Raw genomic sequence first — 18,997 nt, 5'->3', positions numbered from 1 at the left:
ACTCAGATGAGAACAATGATGCTACTCTTTCGACACCTCTTAGGTAAGGCTCTCCAGACGCTGCTGTGTTCACAGACAGAAGCAGTTGGCTTCAAGTCATTCGGAGTGGAAGCTACAAACTAACATCCGACACTTGTAGCTGTGTGATGGCGTCTGACTCGAGGCGAATCAAACTTGAGCTGGCCTCAAATTTTTTCATTACTCTGCCTGTGTGAGAAGAAAAAAAATGTAATGTGGGAATACATTATCTCCAGATTTAGGCCAGAAATAAACAAAAGGAAACAAAAAACAACAAAAAAAGTCAAGATTTCCTCACAGGTGGCCTGTTAGATCAGTGCTCTAAACTAACTGATATTAACCTCTCCTGAAGGGACTTCTACCATCCTTCTCTCCAACTTCTTCCGTCCTTTGCTCTGCTCATCTTTAACCCAGGCTTCTCTATTCTTACCCCTCCCTAGGCATCGCTCTATTAACCTCTTCCTCCTGGCCTATCAGAGAATATGGATAGAAACAGAAGAGTACTCTTTTGAAGAGAAACTAGTGCAGGACCTTGCAGTAAGTACTTGTGCTGTCCCTTCGGTGCCCTTATGTCGGCACCCATGTGCTGCGGGAAGCGGCGCGTAGCTCACACCACTCTCTTCAGTCATCCGCAAAGTGGTTTACAGCTAGGCCCATTTGTGGTAAGCATGACATCACTGCTGATGTCAGAGCCAGCAAAGTAGTTTGATCACTGTGGCCCATCCAAGCAGAGGCAAGAAAGCATCCTGTCAGGATGCTTTGACTTCCATTTAAAGTTGATGAAAGTTCAGATTCTTTCCTGGACTTTCATTTCCATTAAGCTCCACAATCAGGACAGCAGCTTACTGTTAGACATGCGATATATTACATGCGGCATATTGGAACAAACTAGGCTGTGTTTGTTTATTAAAAAAGAAACTTTTTGAATTTATAAAGATTTAAACTATAAACTTTCTTCTTAGCATATTCGTATCAATGTCTTACTGTATCTTTATATTACTGATGAAGTTACAGTGCAATAGATGAAGAATGTCAAGATTCAGCCAATCAGACGCACGTATTTATAAAAACATTTAAAAAACCAATTGTTCCAGTAAGTAAAATAATTATAAAATGGTTATATATGAGGGTAAACTGGGCTTGTGGAGAGTCATGCTTAACTCCACTCACCTTTAACGCTGCTTAACACCATCAATCGTGTGTGTGTGTGTGTGTATTTGTGTGCGCTTGTACCAGCGTGTGTGTGTTTGTTGCATTTGCATGCATGTTTTGTGCATGTCTTTTTCTCCCATAGGAGTTAACAGTTGGACCTATTATGTTTTTCCACCATATGTATGTATGAGATAGAGATTTCTCATATTAAACGTAGCCAAAGTTTCAAATAATCAGCTCTGGAGATGTGCAGGTAATCCATGTGAGCCAAAAGCTTAGGCTTCAAATTCTTCTCTCACCCACCTGCTGTTCAAACCTTTAGTTTGTCAGGGGCAGCAAGACGATGACCTGAAGGGATCCACCAAGATCCAGAGATAATAGGATGTTGTGCTAATCATGTGACTCTGGGAATGAGCATAATAGGTCCCCTTTGACATGAACTTGTAAAATAGTGTTGTGATACACATTTGTTGGGTTAAACGTTAGCCTGACTCATGTGGCTGTGTCCAGAAAATACAGCCTAAAGTGGAGGAAGAGGAGGAGGAGGAGGTGAGAAAGCAGCCAGACCCTCTTCACCAGCTCATTCTGCATTTCAGCCATAACGCTCTGACTGAATGCAGGTAAATATACTCTCACACACCTGGCCACCTGGCACTAACACAGGTTGCTCCATCTGTGCTACATAATTGTTTTGGCATGCTTCTCAGCTGCTACAGAGAGCAATAAGCTAAACCATCGTCATATTTTACACTATGAAGAAAACCGAAGCAGCTTTTCAGTGTTTCTCTGGTTTATTTGCTGCAGTGGCTATAAATGCGATCACTGCCACTTATTATGTACAGATTTACAGTAGAGATGTGAAATATACAAGGTTCAATAAAGAGATATTTATCTCTCTTCTTTGTTAGTTCTCTGGAAGAGGATCCCTTGTATATTGCCTATGCAGATATGATGGCAAAGGTATCTCATTGAATCTCATTAAATTGCTCTTGTCAGCTTCTTAGCAGAAACATGCAGCTCTGATAGTCTTTTTTTTCTTCCCAGAGTTGTGCTGAAGGCGAAGAAGAGGAAGGAAAAGAGAAAACATTTGAGGTGCTCTAAATATTTGAGGGAATGTTGTTCAAGATTAAACTTTTTTTCTGTTTTCAATCATATTCAGAAGTGGTGCATGTCATAATGTCCTACAGGAAAAGGAAATGGAGAAGCAAAAGATGCTGTATCAGCAGGCCAGACTTCATGACAGAGGGGCTGCGGAGATGGTGCTTCAAATGATCAGCGCCAGCAAAGGTAAGAAATCAAATGCCTGACCTGTCTGCCTTCCTGCAGTCTATGTATTTAGATCAACGGTCATCTATGATCATCAGGTCGACTGGGTGCTACGGTAACTGTCACGCTCAAGCTGGGCATCTCCATTCTCAATGGAGGGAACATCCTGGTTCAACAGGTAACACGGTACTCTTCACGTCTAGTCTCTGCAGTTAACAGCTTCATCTTTTAGCCTGACTGTACTTTTCCTTTCATGCAGAAAATGCTGGATTATCTCAAGGAAAAAAGAGATGTTGGCTTCTTTAAAAGCTTGTCCGGACTCATGATGTCATGCAGGTACTGGAGCGATGAGGGATTAATACACAGTAAACTTGCTTTTTATTGCAGTTGCAGTTCAAACAGTTATCTAGTTTTCCTGACTCAGAACTAGCCATTTTTTTAACATCCATTTTGACCGTTCTGCTTTACTTTCCCACAGCGGTAAATTGTTATCAATCAGCTATAACATTATGACCACTGACAGGTGACGTGAATAACACTGATTCTCTTTATCATGGTACCTGTTAATGGGGGAGATATATTAGAGAAGATTTTGTCCTGAGAGGATGTGTTAGCAGGAAAAATGGGCGAGTGTAAGGATTTGTGCAAGTTTGATAAAGGCCAAACTGTGATGCTTTGACAAATGAGAATCTCCAAAACTGCAGCTCTTGTGGGTGTTCCCAGTCTGCAGTGGTCAGTATCTATCAAAAGTGATACAAGGAGGGAAAAGTGGTGAACTAGCAACAGGGTCACTGATGCATGTGGGAGACTATGGCTGGCTTGTGTGGTCAGGATGAGCTACTGTAGAGCAAATTGCCAGAAAAGTTCATGATGATTCTGAAATAAAGGTGTCAGAATACACAGAGCATCACAGTTTGTTACCTGTGCTTTGGCATAGCTACAGACCAGTCAGGATGCAAACTGCGAAAAGTGCCAACAATGGACACGTGAGTGTCAGAAATGGACCATGAAGCAATGGAAGAAGGTGGCTTGCTCCTATGACCAGGACACGTGGATGGGCCGGATGCATGCGTGTGATTAACTGGGGAACACCTGACATCAGGATGCACTATGTGAAGATGCTAAGCCTTTGGGATCATTTCTGCTGGGAAACCTTAGGCCCTGCCATCCATGTGGATGTTACTTTGACATGCACCACCTACCTAAGCATTGTTTCAGACCATATACACTCATTGAAATGATATTCCTTGAAGGCTGTGGCCTCTTTCACAGGATAATAATGGAAAATTGGTTCAGGAATAGTTTGAGGAGAACAACAACGAGTTTGAAGTGTGGACTTCACCTCTGATCTCCTCACTGCTATGCAGCATCTGTGGGATGTTATGGACAATCAAGTCCAATCCATAGAGGTCCCACCTTGCACTTTACAGGACTTAAAGGATCTGTTGCTAACATCTTGTTGTTCGATGCCACAACACAACTTCAGGGGTCCAGAGGAGTCCATGCCTCAATGGGTCGGGGCCGTCAAACAGTATTATACAAGTGGTCATAAAGTTATGCCGATCGGTTCATTTTCCAGAAATTCAGGTTACTTAAATCGTTTTTCTCTTTTGGCAGCGTCCTGGACTTGAATGCTTTTGAAAGGCAAAACAAAGCTGAAGGTCTGGGTATGGTAACTGAAGAGGGATCAAGTAAGTGACTAAAACACAGTTTTAGTGTTCCAATTCCTTCTCGTCCCCTTTCTTGGAGACTTTTAATCACCTTAATAGGAAAAGCAACAGACGGCATATTTGCAAATTGGCAATGTGCAGAAATGTACAAATTTGCAGCTTTATTTGTGCAGCAGATTGACCTTTATCTTCTTCCTCACTCCATCGTGGACGATGTCTCTTAGCAAACAACCGGTATTGTAACGTGTAGTGTCCTACTTAGTCTCATTTTGCTGTTTTTCTTAAAATGACAGCCACAAGGTTAGCTTGGAAAAAAAAAACTGCTCTTTAGTTTGTTGTTGTACATCTCCATATCACGTGGGTCCTTTGTGTTACGTTGTCACATCATCATGCAGGCAAACATGTGCTACTGTATGTCTAAGTCCTGTCTGAGCCTCGTCTGCAACTTAAGAACACTCAGTTTGCATAAAAGCTCACTTTTTATAATCAGAGGTCTTTATTTAAACCGATGGGTTGCATACAGTATATAAATATGCTTTAACCATACATATCCCAGCTCATTTTCACCTCATAAGCTCAGGCATAAGTGATGGTAACTGCTAGTTTGGTCCTAAACACCGGCCCAATAAGCAGACTGTACTCTTTTTAAGACTTGGTACTGCATGTCAGTGTCGCAATCCAGTGTGAGTATGTAAAGATATATCTACAGCCCTATCACTCTCCTGTTCCTACTTCTTCTGATTGACTCTAAATGTCTTCTCCTTTGCTTATGTCTGCTTCTGTTTTGTTTGTTTGTTTGTTTTCTTCTGATCATGTTTTTATGTCATCGGTCGCAGTCAACGTGAGTGAGCGGGGTAAATACACGGTTTAGATTCTACTCATTCTATGAAATGCTGACATGTTGATTGCCTCCAGTTCAACTCCCTCATCCCTCTACTCATCCTCTACCAGCCCTCCCCCACTTCCCCCCCTTCCCTCATTCTGAATGCAAAATAACCACCTTCTTTAATCTGGACTTGGAGGAACGCATGCATGCATCCTTTGACATCTGGATAGATTGTTTACAGTCAGCTGCCCCAAACTGACTCAGATCTTTCCACTTCTTCTTTTAAGCAAAATTAATGCTTGTTATTTTTGGACCCCACCCCTCCTTTTTTTTCCTTTTTTGATCATACTAACCAGCGTGTATTAAGCAATAAATCTCCCAAAGCTTTGTTTGTACTAAACAACAAAGATTTGCTGGTATTAAACAACAAGGCTCAGTTTGGTTCCTATTATAAGCCTTATTTTGACTTGTGAGATGATGCACTATACCTCGTATGCGTGTGTGTTCCGAACCGTCAATATAGTGCACATAATTTGATGCCGTCTGACAACTAAACAGCAGCTTTATGAGGATGTGCAACAAGCTCTGATGCCTGTGCAGACATTAAAATGATGGGTGCTTGACCTTCCTGTCACTGAGGAGGACAGCTAATCTTATTTCCCGTCCTCAGGTTCCAAGGTACTGCAGAATGATGAATTCACTAAGGATCTTTTTAGGTTTCTGCAGCTTCTCTGCGAGGGACATAACAATGGTAGGTGGATGCTTTCCCATAAGCCAATATTAAAGCCATGCTGCCTCAAGCTGCATAGAAATGACTAGAAAATAAATTCCTATAGTATCTATCTGCAGGAAATTGGTGTTTAATCTTTTTTATCTTCTGTTTTAGATTTTCAAAACTTCCTAAGGACGCAGACAGGGAACACAACTACAGTCAACATAATCATTAGTACTGTGGACTACCTACTAAGACTGCAGGTATCACATTGTTACATCCAGAGCTTTAAATTTCAATAAAGTAGATATGCTATTAATTTTAGTGCTTTCTCTTTTAGGAATCTATTAGTGATTTCTACTGGTACTACTCTGGCAAGGATGTCATTGATGAGGCCGGTCAGAGGAACTTCTCCAGAGCACTAGCAGTGGCCAAACAGGTGTTCAACTCTTTAACAGAGTATATACAGGTACATAATCACAACTCTCCACAGTAAAAGCTGCTTAAAATGTTCATTACAATATCTTAACGGTCTTTCGGCGCTTTAGTGACGAGAAAGGCTGCTTGTCATCGTCTGAGCGTCTCTTTTCGTCTCTGTTTTATGTGCTCCAGGGTCCGTGTATAGGGAATCAGCAGAGTCTGGCTCACAGCAGGCTGTGGGACGCTGTGGTGGGCTTCTTGCATGTTTTTGCCAATATGCAGATGAAGTTATCTCAGGTATGTGTTTGTCTGCAGTGACGCAGATGTGCCTTAACTTAAACTAACTTAAACACTTGCTTGAGTTGTTTCATTCTGTGTTGACTAAACTGTTTACTTGTGTTTTGCTCATCTTTACTTTCACTGTGAAGGATTTCTGCTTCACATTGGAAAGCTGGTACTTTGCTGATTAAGATTTAATCCTATTATAAATGATTTGCCTTAAATTGACTCCACTTAACAAAATATATGGTGTAATGGCCTTTTTATCTTTAACTGAGAGGATTGTTTTTCTCCATTTTAGCAGCATATAGAGTACTATGGTATGGCCTGTATTTGTATGTACTACGCCAAAGTATTGTTTCTTTCTATTTGGCTTCCACTGAGCCGCTGTTCCTTAGAGTAGTCTTTGAAAATTTCTCTTTTTTACTCATTTGCTGTCGCGTTCTTATACCTAACCATGTTCAGTGGGGTTTTTTTATGTTAATGCTTAATGTTTTTCAGTCATGTTTCAGGAAACTACTGTACCTGTTTCCCATTTCCCTAAAAAAATCATGAAAGGAAGCGTACCTCAAGACTTTTGCACAGAAATGTAGATCTAAAAATAATAGGAACCAAAGGGATGGCAGTGTAAATAAACTAGCATATGTATAAGGTCAACCACCTGCTTGTACAACTACATTAAGTCAAGTGACAGTTTTTTAAAAGAAAATGGGCTGCTTGTTTTAATACATGCCTGCTTAGCTATAGTTAATAGTTGTTACTTAAGTAAAGATTTGAAATAACGGCTTGTACAGATGTGAAAATGTGAACAGCCCCTGGTGTTTTATTCGTTGCCACTAGAGGTCTCTCCAGGCTCATTGATAATCAGAAGCAACTCCAGTACAATTACACATGTTGTTCACCTCAGCTACATGATATATGACTCCATCATTGATATGTCCAATAAGCCAGGAGTGGGATGAAATCCACCCACCTAATCTTAACTCGTGGTCGTCACAAAGGGGCTGGGTCTGACAGCAGCAGCCAGGATGAAGAAGAGCACAGGTGCATCAAAGTACGCTTCAGATTTATGGCACATTGAATACAAAGCCCATAGAGACCTTAAACGAGTCAGCCTGACCTCGCCATCTGTTCCTAGACAGCAAAATAACATAAACCCTGGTTGTGATGGATCGATGTTACCTAGAAGGACCTTCTGAGCCACAGCAGGGGCCATTTGAGGTCCCTACAATATTAAAGCCTTGATCTCTCCAACTCTCTCTGCATCACAGGGATATTAAAGAGCCTGGCTGTACCCTTACAGTTAGACTATCAGTGGTCTGTGTGACATATTGTACTATGACTCACCGCGTTTCCCCTTTCTGTCTTTTTTCTAACAGGACTCCAGTCAGATTGAATTACTAAAGGAGCTGCTGGACCTGCAGAAGGACATGGTCGTCATGATGCTCTCGCTACTTGAAGGTGGTTTTTTTGTTTTTAATAACATTATATAAGCTTTGTATGCTGGTACTTTCATAAATCGGATTTATTTGCCTGATATAATCAAATGTGTAGCAGAGCAGATTAGTCTGATCTGCATGGGGAAGTGTTTTTTTTAATGAGTTTACTGATAAAATTTACCGCTTTATTGTCTCACAGGTAATGTTGTGAATGGAACTATCGGCAAACAGATGGTGGACACCTTGGTGGAATCTTCCAGTAACGTGGAGATGATCCTGAAATTTTTCGACATGTTCCTCAAGTTGAAGGACTTGACTACTTCGGACAGTTTCAAGGAGTACGACCCCGAGAGCAAAGGCGTCATCTCAAAGAAGGATTTCCAGAAGTCCATGGAGAACCAGAAGCAGTATTCTCAGTCTGAGATTGAGTTTCTTCTCTCCTGCGCCGAGGCTGACGAGAACGACATGTTCAACTACGAGCAGTTTGTTGAGAGGTTTCACGAACCGGCAAAAGACATCGGCTTTAACGTCGCCGTGTTGCTAACCAATCTTTCAGAGCACATGCCTCACGATGCCCGCCTCTCAACTTTCCTGGACCTGGCCGAAAGCGTCCTCAGCTACTTCGAGCCTTACTTGGGCCGCATTGAGATCATGGGCGGAGCCAAGCGCATCGAGAGAGTGTACTTCGAGATCAGCCAGTCGAGTCGCACGCAATGGGAGAAGCCTCAGGTGAAAGAGTCGAAGCGGCAGTTCATCTTTGACGTGGTCAACGAGGGCGGAGAGAGCGAGAAGATGGAGCTGTTTGTAAACTTCTGCGAGGACACGATCTTCGAGATGCAGCTGGCCTCTCAGATTTCAGAGCCAGACCCCGTTGAGCGCCCGGAGGAAGAAGAGGATGACATCCAGACCATGATGGAGAACCAGGAAGAGGAAGACGAGGAGAGCGCGATGATGGAGTCTTCCTCGGCATTTACAATCGCATGCATCTCCATGAAAAAGAGCTTGTGTCACTTCCGCCAGCTGCTTACTCTTAAAAGCATGCGGCGGCAATTCAGGAAATTCAGGAAGATGAGTGTGAAGGAGATGGTGCGGGGCTTCTTCTCCTTCTTTTGGATGATCATCACAGGCCTCTTTCACTTTGTTTACAGCCTAATTTGGGGATTCTTCCACATCTTGTGGACCACGATGTTTGGGGGTGGCCTCGTTGAAGGGGCTAAGAACATGAAGGTTACAGATATTTTGGGAAACATGCCTGACCCCACTCAGTTCGGGATCCATGGAGACGTGTTAGAAACAGAAAAGATGGAGGCAAGCGAAGCGTCAGCGTTGGCTGAGTTGGGTCAGATGGCTCAAGGGGAAGCAGCAGAGGCAGATCTGATGGCTGAGCTACTCAACATACAGCCGAAGAAGGAGGGCAAGCACGGGGCCGAGCCAGGTTTGGGGGATGTGTCTGAGGTGGTGGTGGGAGATGCCCCGTCAATAGCCAGTGCAGTCAAGCAGAAGAAGGCACAGGTTAGTGATTTTGTTCAGAAAATAGAAGAAGAACACACCCTTATTAGTAGAACCTGAATGTTAAAGTAATCTGCTGATTCCAGATGGCTGCAAAGACGAGGGCTGTGAACGGAGACTACAGATCTGATACAGAGAAGGGAGAGTGAGTGTAACTTGTTCATTGTTACCTACATTACCACTTGCATATGTTTATTTGAGGATTGTGTTAGATTAGTTTCACATAAATAGCAGTTATCGTATCCATGCTTACTCCTGTGCTTGTCCCTTTGCTTAGTATCCACATTTTGTTTCTCCATATTAAGTATACATCTGTGTCTATGAACACAACACTAATGTATAATTTATGCTTGCAGTTCAGAAGATGGTGAGAAGAAGGACCACGACAAGACTAGAGACGAAGCTCCTCCAGAGCTGTCAGTGGAGGAGAAGAAAGCCCCGAAGAAAAGGCTCGGCTTGAAGAAAGAGGCACCGGAGGCTTTCATGGCGAGCTTCTTCGCCGGCTTGGAAGTCTACCAGACTAAGATGCTGGTCAGATGTTTTCCTCACTGCAGTTTTAAGATCACAACTGTTACATTAAGCACAAATACAAACTTGTTAGACATAAAAACAAAGATGATGATCACGATTACCTTTTCACAGAACTACCTGGCAAGAAATTTCTACAATCTCCGCTTCTTGGCACTTTTTGTTGCCTTTGCTATCAACTTTATTCTTCTCTTCTACAAAGTAAGTTTGGAGCTAAACTACCACTTTATATACTCACCTTAGGGTCCCGCTGTTTTGTAAGCTGGGTGTCAAATTTGGTGTCGTCACCTTTTAGGTGACCGGTGATTACTCGGATGATGAAGACCCCTGGAAGGGTCGAGGCAGAGCTGGGGAGGAGGAAGACGAGGGAGCGCTTGAGTATTTCGTCTTGCAGGAGAGCACAGGTTACATGGCACCAACACTTCGCTGTCTGGCAATACTACACACCATCATATCTTTCCTGTGTGTAGTGGGATACTACTACCTGAAGGTATGCACAGTTTTTTAAGGTGGTCTAATGAATTTGTTAAGCATTGTAGGTGCAAAAATAAAACTGCACACATGTGGAGCATTAAAAAAATCAAGTAACTTCAAATATCTTGTTTGGGTATATGTACATTTTATATTTCAGTACACTTGTTCATTGTTAACCCATGCACTCACGTGCACACACACACACACACTGTCTCAGTGATGCAGCCCGATTTCTCGTGTGTTCAAGGTGCCTTTGGTAGTGTTCAAGCGGGAGAAGGAGATAGCAAGGAAGTTGGAGTTTGCAGGCCTCTACATCACTGAGCAGCCGTCTGATGACGACATTAAAGGACAGTGGGACAGACTGGTCATCAACACTCCGTGAGTCTGCCTTTTATCAAACGACGAATCATAATCTTGTGCAAACAGACGTTTAATTCTGTTTTTGTTTTTTTATCAGCTCCTTTCCCAACAACTACTGGGATAAATTTGTCAAGCGCAAAGTAAGTAGCTCATGTAATTTAAGTTTAATCTGCTGTGCACACAAGCTATAAATGGAATCTGGTTACACTTACTAAATGTCAGCTGCCGTGTCTCTTATATATTTCCGCGCGGCTTCTGTTTGTAGGTGATAAAAAAGTATGGAGACCTTTACGGAGCAGAGAGGATAGCAGAGCTGCTGGGGTTGGACAAGAGTGCCCTGGATTTCAACCCTACAGAGGAAACTGTTGCCAAGGAGGCTTCACTGGTGTCATGGTGAGAGATTGGGCTGATAAAAAGCAGACAGCCCAGGGCTGCTTGGAGTAAAAATAGAGGTCAAACAGAAAATACGAGCCCTTCATATCAACTTTTCTCTGTTGCCAGGTTGAGCTCAATCGATACAAAGTACCATGTCTGGAAAATGGGGGTTGTGTTTACAGATAATGTAAGTTTAAAAATAAGTTTGGATGATTAATTGCTTTGTTTTGTAGTTTTATTGGTGGTGGTTTACATTATTTGACAGCTGAGGAGGTTGATGGAGGATTTTATAGCAGGGCGAACGGCTTCTGATCCATTTTGTTTCTCCACCAGTCATTCTTGTATCTAGTTTGGTACACCACCATGTCCATCCTGGGTCACTACAACAACTTCTTCTTTGCCGCCCATCTGCTGGACATTGCCATGGGCTTCAAGACTCTCCGCACCATCCTTTCATCTGTCACGCACAATGGCAAGCAGGTGAGGAGGAAACACATACAGCTCTTCTATTGAACAGCAGGGGTCACTGCAGAGCTGGTGGTGAAACACATTTTTTGATCACCGTTTGCAGTGATGGCATTTGAAGTATGCCATTCAAAATGTGCTAAATTCTGCTTTCTGCACGCCCAAAACAGATTTCAGTTGAAATCATTTTAATGTTGCTTTAAATGTTAACACAGTTATTTTAATATTATGTATTTATGTCCTTAAAAAATGGTAAATGGTCTGCATTTGTATAGCGCTTTTCTAGTCCATAGGACCCCAAAGCGCTTTACACTACATTCAGTCATCCACCCATTCACACACACATTCACACACTGGCGATAGCAAGCTACATTGTAGCCACAGCTGCCCTGGGGCGCACTGACAGAGGCGAGGCTGCCGGACACAGGCGCCACCGGGCCCTCTGACCACCACCAGTAGGCAAACACGGGGTCAGTATCTTGCCCAAGGATATTTGGCATGCAGCCAGGGTGCAGCCTGGGATCGAACCACCGACCTTCTGATTAGTGGCTGACCTGCTCTGCCACCTGAGCTACAGCCACCCACAAAAAGCTACTTTAAGCGCTAAAAGACCCAGGCTTGGTTTTATAATAGGTTAAAGCCAACATATTAACAAATATGATCTTTTTATTAGGCAGTTTCTCTTGTCATTTAACTGATCTAATTGACCATTTAGGTCTAATTTGGTTCATCAGGTTCTGAGAAAAATGATCTCGCTTGTTGGCAGCTAATATGCAGGTGACATGAATCACAAATGTGTCATCTAGCAGATCCTGTATGTGTCGTGTGAGATAATTGGAATGTTCTCAGCATCCTTTGACATTTGAGTTCAAATGGCTCACATGGCTTAATTTAAATCCCACTTTGGATTGCCAGTTCTTCCAATAATTCCCATGTTAACTGACCAGAGGGACAAATCAGAATTTAATGTCACCTCAGTCTCCAAGGGCGGAAATGCACCAAAATGGCAAGGCCACAAGGAATCAGCGACATCTCCCAGACTCAGCCGTCTGTGGGCTGATCAATCACGCTGTCAATCTAAATGCGCTTTACGGCGTTGTTGCCTTTCAGGTTTACAACCGGCTGAGCTGTAGCTGAATCCATTTTTTATTATATGTGAAATAATAGACTCTTTTTTTGTATTTACTATAAATAAATAACTCATGTGAGTTTTCTTATTGCACTAAACTTTCTCTTCGTTTCCACGCGTTTGAACTTTTCCCCTTCTCTCTACTCACTCCTCTCTTGCTGATCTAATTTTGTTGCAATTTTTTTATAGAAAACAAATGGAAGCCAGCAGCTCTGCCCCTGCTGCGTCCATTGTGTGTCTAAAAGAAATACATAAATAGCAAAAAAAGAGCGAGTCTGTGAATGCAGATTTCATGTGTCTCTGTAGCTGGTGCTGACAGTGGGCCTGCTAGCTGTTGTGGTCTATCTCTACACTGTGGTGGCCTTCAACTTCTTCAGGAAGTTTTACAACAAGAGTGAGGATGAGGATGAGCCGGACATGAAGTGCGACGACATGATGACGGTAAACTGGAGTTACGCTTTCTTTTTTAAGGAACAGATTTGGGCTCGCTGCTTAAAATAAGCCACGACTTAATGCTCAGCCTCAGATTTCAATTAGACCTCCACCTGTGTTCCCGCAGTGCTACCTATTCCACATGTATGTTGGGGTAAGAGCAGGAGGCGGGATAGGGGATGAGATCGAGGACCCAGCTGGTGACCCCTATGAGCTCTACCGCATCCTGTTCGACATCACATTCTTCTTCTTTGTTATTGTCATCCTCTTGGCCATCATCCAGGGTACATAAAAAAAAATCCCAATTTCAACCTTATTTATCAGTAATTAGACGAACCCACAACATATATCCATTTAAATATTACAGTCTTTATGCTTAGGGTATGTATGTCATGCTCACAGCAGTTCCTTTATGGTTGCAGGTTTGATCATTGATGCCTTTGGAGAGTTAAGAGACCAACAGGAGCAGGTCAAAGAGGACATGGAGGTGAGAGGACAGATCATCATAACTTGCAGCACTGAAGGAAGTGGCAGGAGTGTAAATCATATAAAAGATGGACTTAGCTTATAGGTCTGTGAAGTGAAGCCATTGTAGAAGTCGTCCAGTGTGGCCACTCCGTGTTTGTTGACTTTGGTCATGTTGTGGATGATGTTCTGTGGATTCACGTAACGATGGTCTAAAACCTCTTCAAGAGACGGAACATCCAGAATCCTCTGATGGTGGGTCAGCGTGATGTCCTTCCAGATCTCCTGCTCATCCCACTGTCAGCTCTCGTCTCTGTTTCTGCTGCTCTTCTGTTGGCTGATTGTTGCCTTCCTGCTGTGTTTGGAGTGCAAATTCTACATTTTCCTGGTTCTCCGTCTCCTGCCTCCTCCTTCTGAACCTCCTCTTTGAAGGTCTCTTTTTTATGGATCTGGAGTCTGAGGGTCAGGGGATAGAAAAGTGGAGGGAAACCCGTGCATCACATTGTTGTCCTCCAGGTCCTCTGTTCCCCAGCATCCCTTTACATCTTCAGTCACATGGTTCTTCAGAAACTTCTTTAGGAGGTGAACTGTCTGTTGCCTAGTAACGTCGGGGCCAAGGCTACTGTTACAGAGCAGCTGGTGCAGCCAATCAACAGCAGCAGAAGCGGTGAAGCAGGAAGCATAGTGCCTGAAGTTCTATCGATGCTTCCTGAGGGGCATGCAAGCTCGAAACAAACGTGTCACATCATTCCACAGTTTTGTGGCTCTGTACAGTCCAGGACAAATAACATGAGAACTCATATTTATCACAAAAGGGCAGCAATAAAGTTTATCTTCATTCGATGTAGCGACAGGTAATATCCATCACTCGAAGAAATATTTATGCATGTCTCGCTACAGGCTTAAGGGCCATCAGGGGGCAACTGTTAAAAAAGAAGACTGGATGAGACTCCACAGTAACAGCGCTCGGCTCTCTTGTTCTATGACCTCAGTTAATACTCTCTTGGTGAGCAACTGTTTGTTTCACAGACTGCTGAAAACAACATGATGTTCATTTTTGCAAATGATTACACTCTTTACCATCTGAAACCGGGTATAGTTTATGATGGGCCAACCTCATATCTGGAAAGTTGCTTCGAAATAGCGAGACAGTTGAACACTCAGCTCGACCCTTCATAACAGCACCTCCCTAACCATTAGACGGCATAATCGCGCTCACGTCCACCTTTCATGTACGAATAGATTTAATGTAGATCTTCTGGAGATTACGGCCTTATTAGTGGACTCTTGTGTCTCGTCTCGTGTACTTGTCTCTTTTTTTTCATTAATATTTTACTTTGTCTGGGTTACTTTATGGAAATTGTACCCCCTAACCCCCCTATTTGATCACGTGTTGAGTTTCAGAGATGTGACACATTTTTGTGAGCTCCCCATCTCTCTTGAGTATTTAAACAGTCACTGTGACAGGCAAGTGAAGATCAACGTGCATGTGGGAATATAAATATTAAGCCGAATTTTGGAAGCATACTTGTTGATGCATAACCTTGTCGCCTAAGAGAGGGCAGATAACCCTTAATGAAACTGTCAATAATAAATAACTGTGTTATTTTCTCAGACTAAAAGGTCCCTGCAGAGCGTCTGTTGTTCATAGGCTGAGTGGGACTGAGCGTGATGAGTAACTTGACCTTAATATTGTAAAATATGTCCAATCTGGTGTTGCTTTAGGCAAACTCTTGTTTACTGTAGTTCATCAATGAAGCACAGAAAAAGAAGAAGGAAGCGTGCCTTCTAATTTTCATTTTCTGTCCTCAGACCAAATGTTTCATCTGTGGGATCGGGAACGATTACTTCGACACAACCCCCCACGGCTTTGAGACCCACACCTTACAAGAGCACAATTTGGCCAACTATCTGTGAGTATCCTTTTGATCAGCAGTGTTTTTAATGTTTTTTTGTTTTGTAATCATTGCAGTAATCTTTTACCATTCGTGTCAACGCTTTTCTGTAATTTAACCACATGATTGATGGCTTTAGCACGTTACTGCAGCATAAACACCAAAGTCACTAGTAGCAGCATTGATCCAGAACACTAGATCCCTTCAGGTATCCTGCCTGTGTTTCCCTCACACGCACCGCTTAGCCGGTGTTTCTGAATAATACCAGTAACAATAGAAAGTCTCAGTCCATTTGCTCTCACAGTCAGCTGGCCGGAGGATATCAGAGCGACCTCATTATGTTGCTTCATTACTATTTAATGCCATGAACTTTATTGGAAAATAGGTTTGTGATAGCATGCTCTCATTCAGTATTCATTATGATTTGGCATGCTGCGATGCCCATAGAGATACAGCGGCTCATTGCCATTTACGCTTGATTTGGGGAACAACAGGTGATTTTGCGATAGAGACGAGGTGGTGTAACTTTACTTAGACACTAGCATCGGGAACTGTGACACCCAGTGACGGAGAGTTTGACATTTATGTGATTAGTGTTGCAAAAATCAAATGTGTCACAGAAAAGCTTCTCATGTCCCTGCTCTGTGCTTCAGCTGTGGTGATGGGCTTAGATACAAGACTGCGATTCCCCTTTAATATTTTTTTCTTTGTTCTCGTTTTTCTTATAAAGGTTTTTCCTGATGTACCTCATCAACAAGGATGAGACAGAGCACACTGGACAGGTAGAAGACTATTTTACCCTGATTAGCTTAACCCATTCAATATTTCTCCTCTTACTGTCAACACCTATTTTGGTTTATTCGTTTTTTCATATCTACCCATATTGTGGTGGAATTAAAGTGTTGTTTGATACTCTGTGGTTTACATAATATTAATTAAGGTCATTGTACTAAACACATAGAGATTCAATTTTAATTTTAGGTCATATTTGTGTGGATAAAGTGGTAAGATTAATACTGCTCAATAACATTTCAAGTAGGTGCTCATCTACTAGCTAACTGTTTTGCCTCTCTTAGATAAGACAGTAGCTATGTCCCAATTCATAGGCAGCATCCTCCGAACACCGAGTTTAATAAACTCAGCCGTCTGCTCCTCACTCGCTAACATATAACTTGACATTGGAGTAAATTCTCGACCATCTCACACTTCTGTTAATCAGTTTTCTGTTTGACGTTTATTTAGCTGTAATCTCAGCTGAACCGATTTACTCAGGAACAAATAAAACACTGAAAAAAGCCAAACAATAACATTTTTAATTTATCTGAGTGACTTAGTTACATGTTTAACCTGAGTAGTAAAAGACCGCGGGGGATCTGAAAGCGATGTGCCGGGAGTCCGCTGTTCTCGCCGGCTCCAGTGAGCCTTGAACCCCCGGCTAGCTATTGATCTGGAGGGTAACAGACGTCTCCGAAAACATTGGAGCACTTTTGCAAATATGTGATGTCTTGATAAATCGAGCAGATATATGAAATTTACACAGCTACATTCTTGCCTGAGAATATGTTAAAAGTTTATTTTGTGATTACTAAGTAGCTGCCGCCATTGTTGGAAACTGGAATCGGCTGGGCCGCGCTATGAATTCTGGGGTAGGGTACAATCCTTCAAATTCGGGGAAATGAAGGACGCATTTGTCGACCGCGTTTGGAGCAGCCTTCAAATTGGGACGGCCTTCGTCTCCTGGCTGTGACGTAATCAGCCTTAAAATGAGGTGGCCTAGGTTTTGGGACACAGCTAGTATACTCACTAAATACCAAAACTGTTTTAATGATCTTTCTGTTGATACGTTCACTTGGTATTAACTGCATGTTAATACCAAGTATACCCATTTCAGCTCATTAACACACCTGTAATTATGTAATGTTTAAATTTTGGATATTTAAGTTCAAAACATTCAGCCTTACTTTAGGCAAGTTAAAGATTTCGAGCTAAACTCTGATGTTGGCTTGTGTCCAGGAGTCCTACGTGTGGAAGATGTATCAGGAGCGCTGCTGGGACTTTTTCCCAGCTGGAGATTGCTTCCGCAAACAGTACGAAGATCAGCTTGGATAGAGCAGATGCATCCTCCTTACCTCTATCTACGTGGCCTGCTGGAGCATGTAGTCCCACCTACAACTGCTGGAATACGACACACACTCCCACACTGGTTTGGACTGGTGTGAGGAGAGGCAAATGAAAATGATGTACCCTGTAACTGTCAGTACAGCACCCGTCTATGAGGAAATGACCTACAACTTGCCCAGACATTTAGGTTTTCTTTTGGTTTGGGGGACTCGTTTTTGACAGCGTGTTGCCTTTTACTCCACATAACCCCAAATCATTGCACAATTTTTGTTTTCTTTTGGTCTTTTTGAGAAATATTGGGTTGTGTGGGGTTATGGGGACAATGTGTGAGTCATATTATGCACAATATATGAATGTTGAACTTGAGACTTAATGCCAAAAGAAAAGCAGTGGAGTATAGTAGATATACATAGTGCGCAAAAATGTGATTTAAGAAAAGATTTTTTTTCGTCAGATGTTGTAACATTTATCTATCGAGATGGAATCTGTAGGATGACGTGACAAAAGGTTTATTGTGTAGGATTTATTTTTAAAAATGCCTAAAGTTCTTCATGAAGTGCCTTACAGTACTGTATCTACATTACAATGAAGCTATGCAAAACTTTTGTTTCTTTTCTTTATTGTATGTAAGTACAGTAGTTTTCCTGGAGCAGTAACAAGTAGCTGTCCAGATATGTAGTTTGTGGCTGAACACTTTCATTTGAACGTGGAAGAAGAGCATTGGGACGATTTCTTTTGTTGCTGAATGCAGCGTAACTGCAAATGTTCAAGATACAGTGTATACATGACACAACAGAATTTCCTGAAGACTTTCAAACAAGAACAGAAAAAAAATGAATTGCTATTGTATGGCCATTTGTATGTAATAGCTTTGCTGATCTGTGCATTTCTTTTGATGGAAAAAAAATAAAGAAATTGATGCAAGAAACGTTTGTGTTTACATTGTGGTTGTTTATTTTTCAGATCTTTGAATTTATTTCTTAAAGCAATTAAATAAAAATATATCTCCAAGTCTAAGATCTCTGAGTCATTTCAGACACGTAAATTTCACACACCCCAAACCTCAAAGCTATATCATAACTCTGACCTTCCTGTAGCTTTTAATTATGATTTAGTAATAAACAAGTAATGGCCAAGTAGGTGCGTACTTCTGGTGGGTTAGAATGGCAGGACGGGGCCTCAGCAGACTACATGATGGGAGTTTTAGACCTATTACCCATGGTGCCAGCTGTCAGCTCACATCACGTCACCACACCTTGGGCACCACACAGTGCTGAAGCCTGCCGCTGAGAGCAACTCTACCACCTCAGCTTACAGCTCTGGCATTCTGACTATTTTGTATGGTCCCAGCATGTTGTGTGTGTATTGTATTTTTGAAATTAAAACGTGACCCATCACTATCGGTCTTTCTACTGAAGACTATTGCAAAGCAACAATAAAAAGCTATCATTACCTCCAATTG

At 42.2% G+C, this 18,997-nt stretch overlaps 1 protein-coding gene across 1 annotated transcript in view; it reads left to right on the top strand.

The window, feature by feature from the left end:
* LOC308389872 (ryanodine receptor 3) overlaps window positions 1-18,451 on the top strand; it is a 115,063-nt gene extending 96,612 nt beyond the window's left edge. Inside the window, exons 76-104 of the mRNA XM_080871461.1 lie at window positions 1,681-1,790; window positions 2,079-2,130; window positions 2,215-2,262; window positions 2,358-2,457; window positions 2,535-2,614; window positions 2,696-2,772; window positions 4,054-4,127; window positions 4,943-4,960; window positions 5,603-5,683; window positions 5,819-5,907; window positions 5,985-6,113; window positions 6,257-6,361; window positions 7,723-7,804; window positions 7,982-9,294; window positions 9,378-9,436; window positions 9,648-9,822; window positions 9,934-10,020; window positions 10,115-10,309; window positions 10,541-10,671; window positions 10,751-10,793; window positions 10,919-11,046; window positions 11,155-11,215; window positions 11,362-11,508; window positions 12,929-13,063; window positions 13,182-13,338; window positions 13,477-13,541; window positions 15,332-15,432; window positions 16,145-16,196; window positions 17,428-18,451. Of these exons, the coding sequence (XP_080727587.1) occupies window positions 1,681-1,790; window positions 2,079-2,130; window positions 2,215-2,262; window positions 2,358-2,457; window positions 2,535-2,614; window positions 2,696-2,772; window positions 4,054-4,127; window positions 4,943-4,960; window positions 5,603-5,683; window positions 5,819-5,907; window positions 5,985-6,113; window positions 6,257-6,361; window positions 7,723-7,804; window positions 7,982-9,294; window positions 9,378-9,436; window positions 9,648-9,822; window positions 9,934-10,020; window positions 10,115-10,309; window positions 10,541-10,671; window positions 10,751-10,793; window positions 10,919-11,046; window positions 11,155-11,215; window positions 11,362-11,508; window positions 12,929-13,063; window positions 13,182-13,338; window positions 13,477-13,541; window positions 15,332-15,432; window positions 16,145-16,196; window positions 17,428-17,523 (3,990 nt within the window). The 3' untranslated portion in view covers window positions 17,524-18,451. The remainder of the gene's footprint in view (window positions 1-1,680; window positions 1,791-2,078; window positions 2,131-2,214; window positions 2,263-2,357; window positions 2,458-2,534; window positions 2,615-2,695; window positions 2,773-4,053; window positions 4,128-4,942; window positions 4,961-5,602; window positions 5,684-5,818; window positions 5,908-5,984; window positions 6,114-6,256; window positions 6,362-7,722; window positions 7,805-7,981; window positions 9,295-9,377; window positions 9,437-9,647; window positions 9,823-9,933; window positions 10,021-10,114; window positions 10,310-10,540; window positions 10,672-10,750; window positions 10,794-10,918; window positions 11,047-11,154; window positions 11,216-11,361; window positions 11,509-12,928; window positions 13,064-13,181; window positions 13,339-13,476; window positions 13,542-15,331; window positions 15,433-16,144; window positions 16,197-17,427) is intronic.
* Window positions 18,452-18,997: the final 546 nt, after the last annotated feature.

Source organism: Rhamphochromis sp. 'chilingali' (assembly GCF_963969265.1).
Source record: "Rhamphochromis sp. 'chilingali' genome assembly, chromosome: 21".
Taxonomy (NCBI): Eukaryota; Metazoa; Chordata; class Actinopteri; order Cichliformes; family Cichlidae; genus Rhamphochromis; species Rhamphochromis sp. 'chilingali'.
The sequence above is the reverse complement of the archived record's forward strand: the minus strand, read 5'-3'. Positions and strand labels throughout refer to the sequence as shown.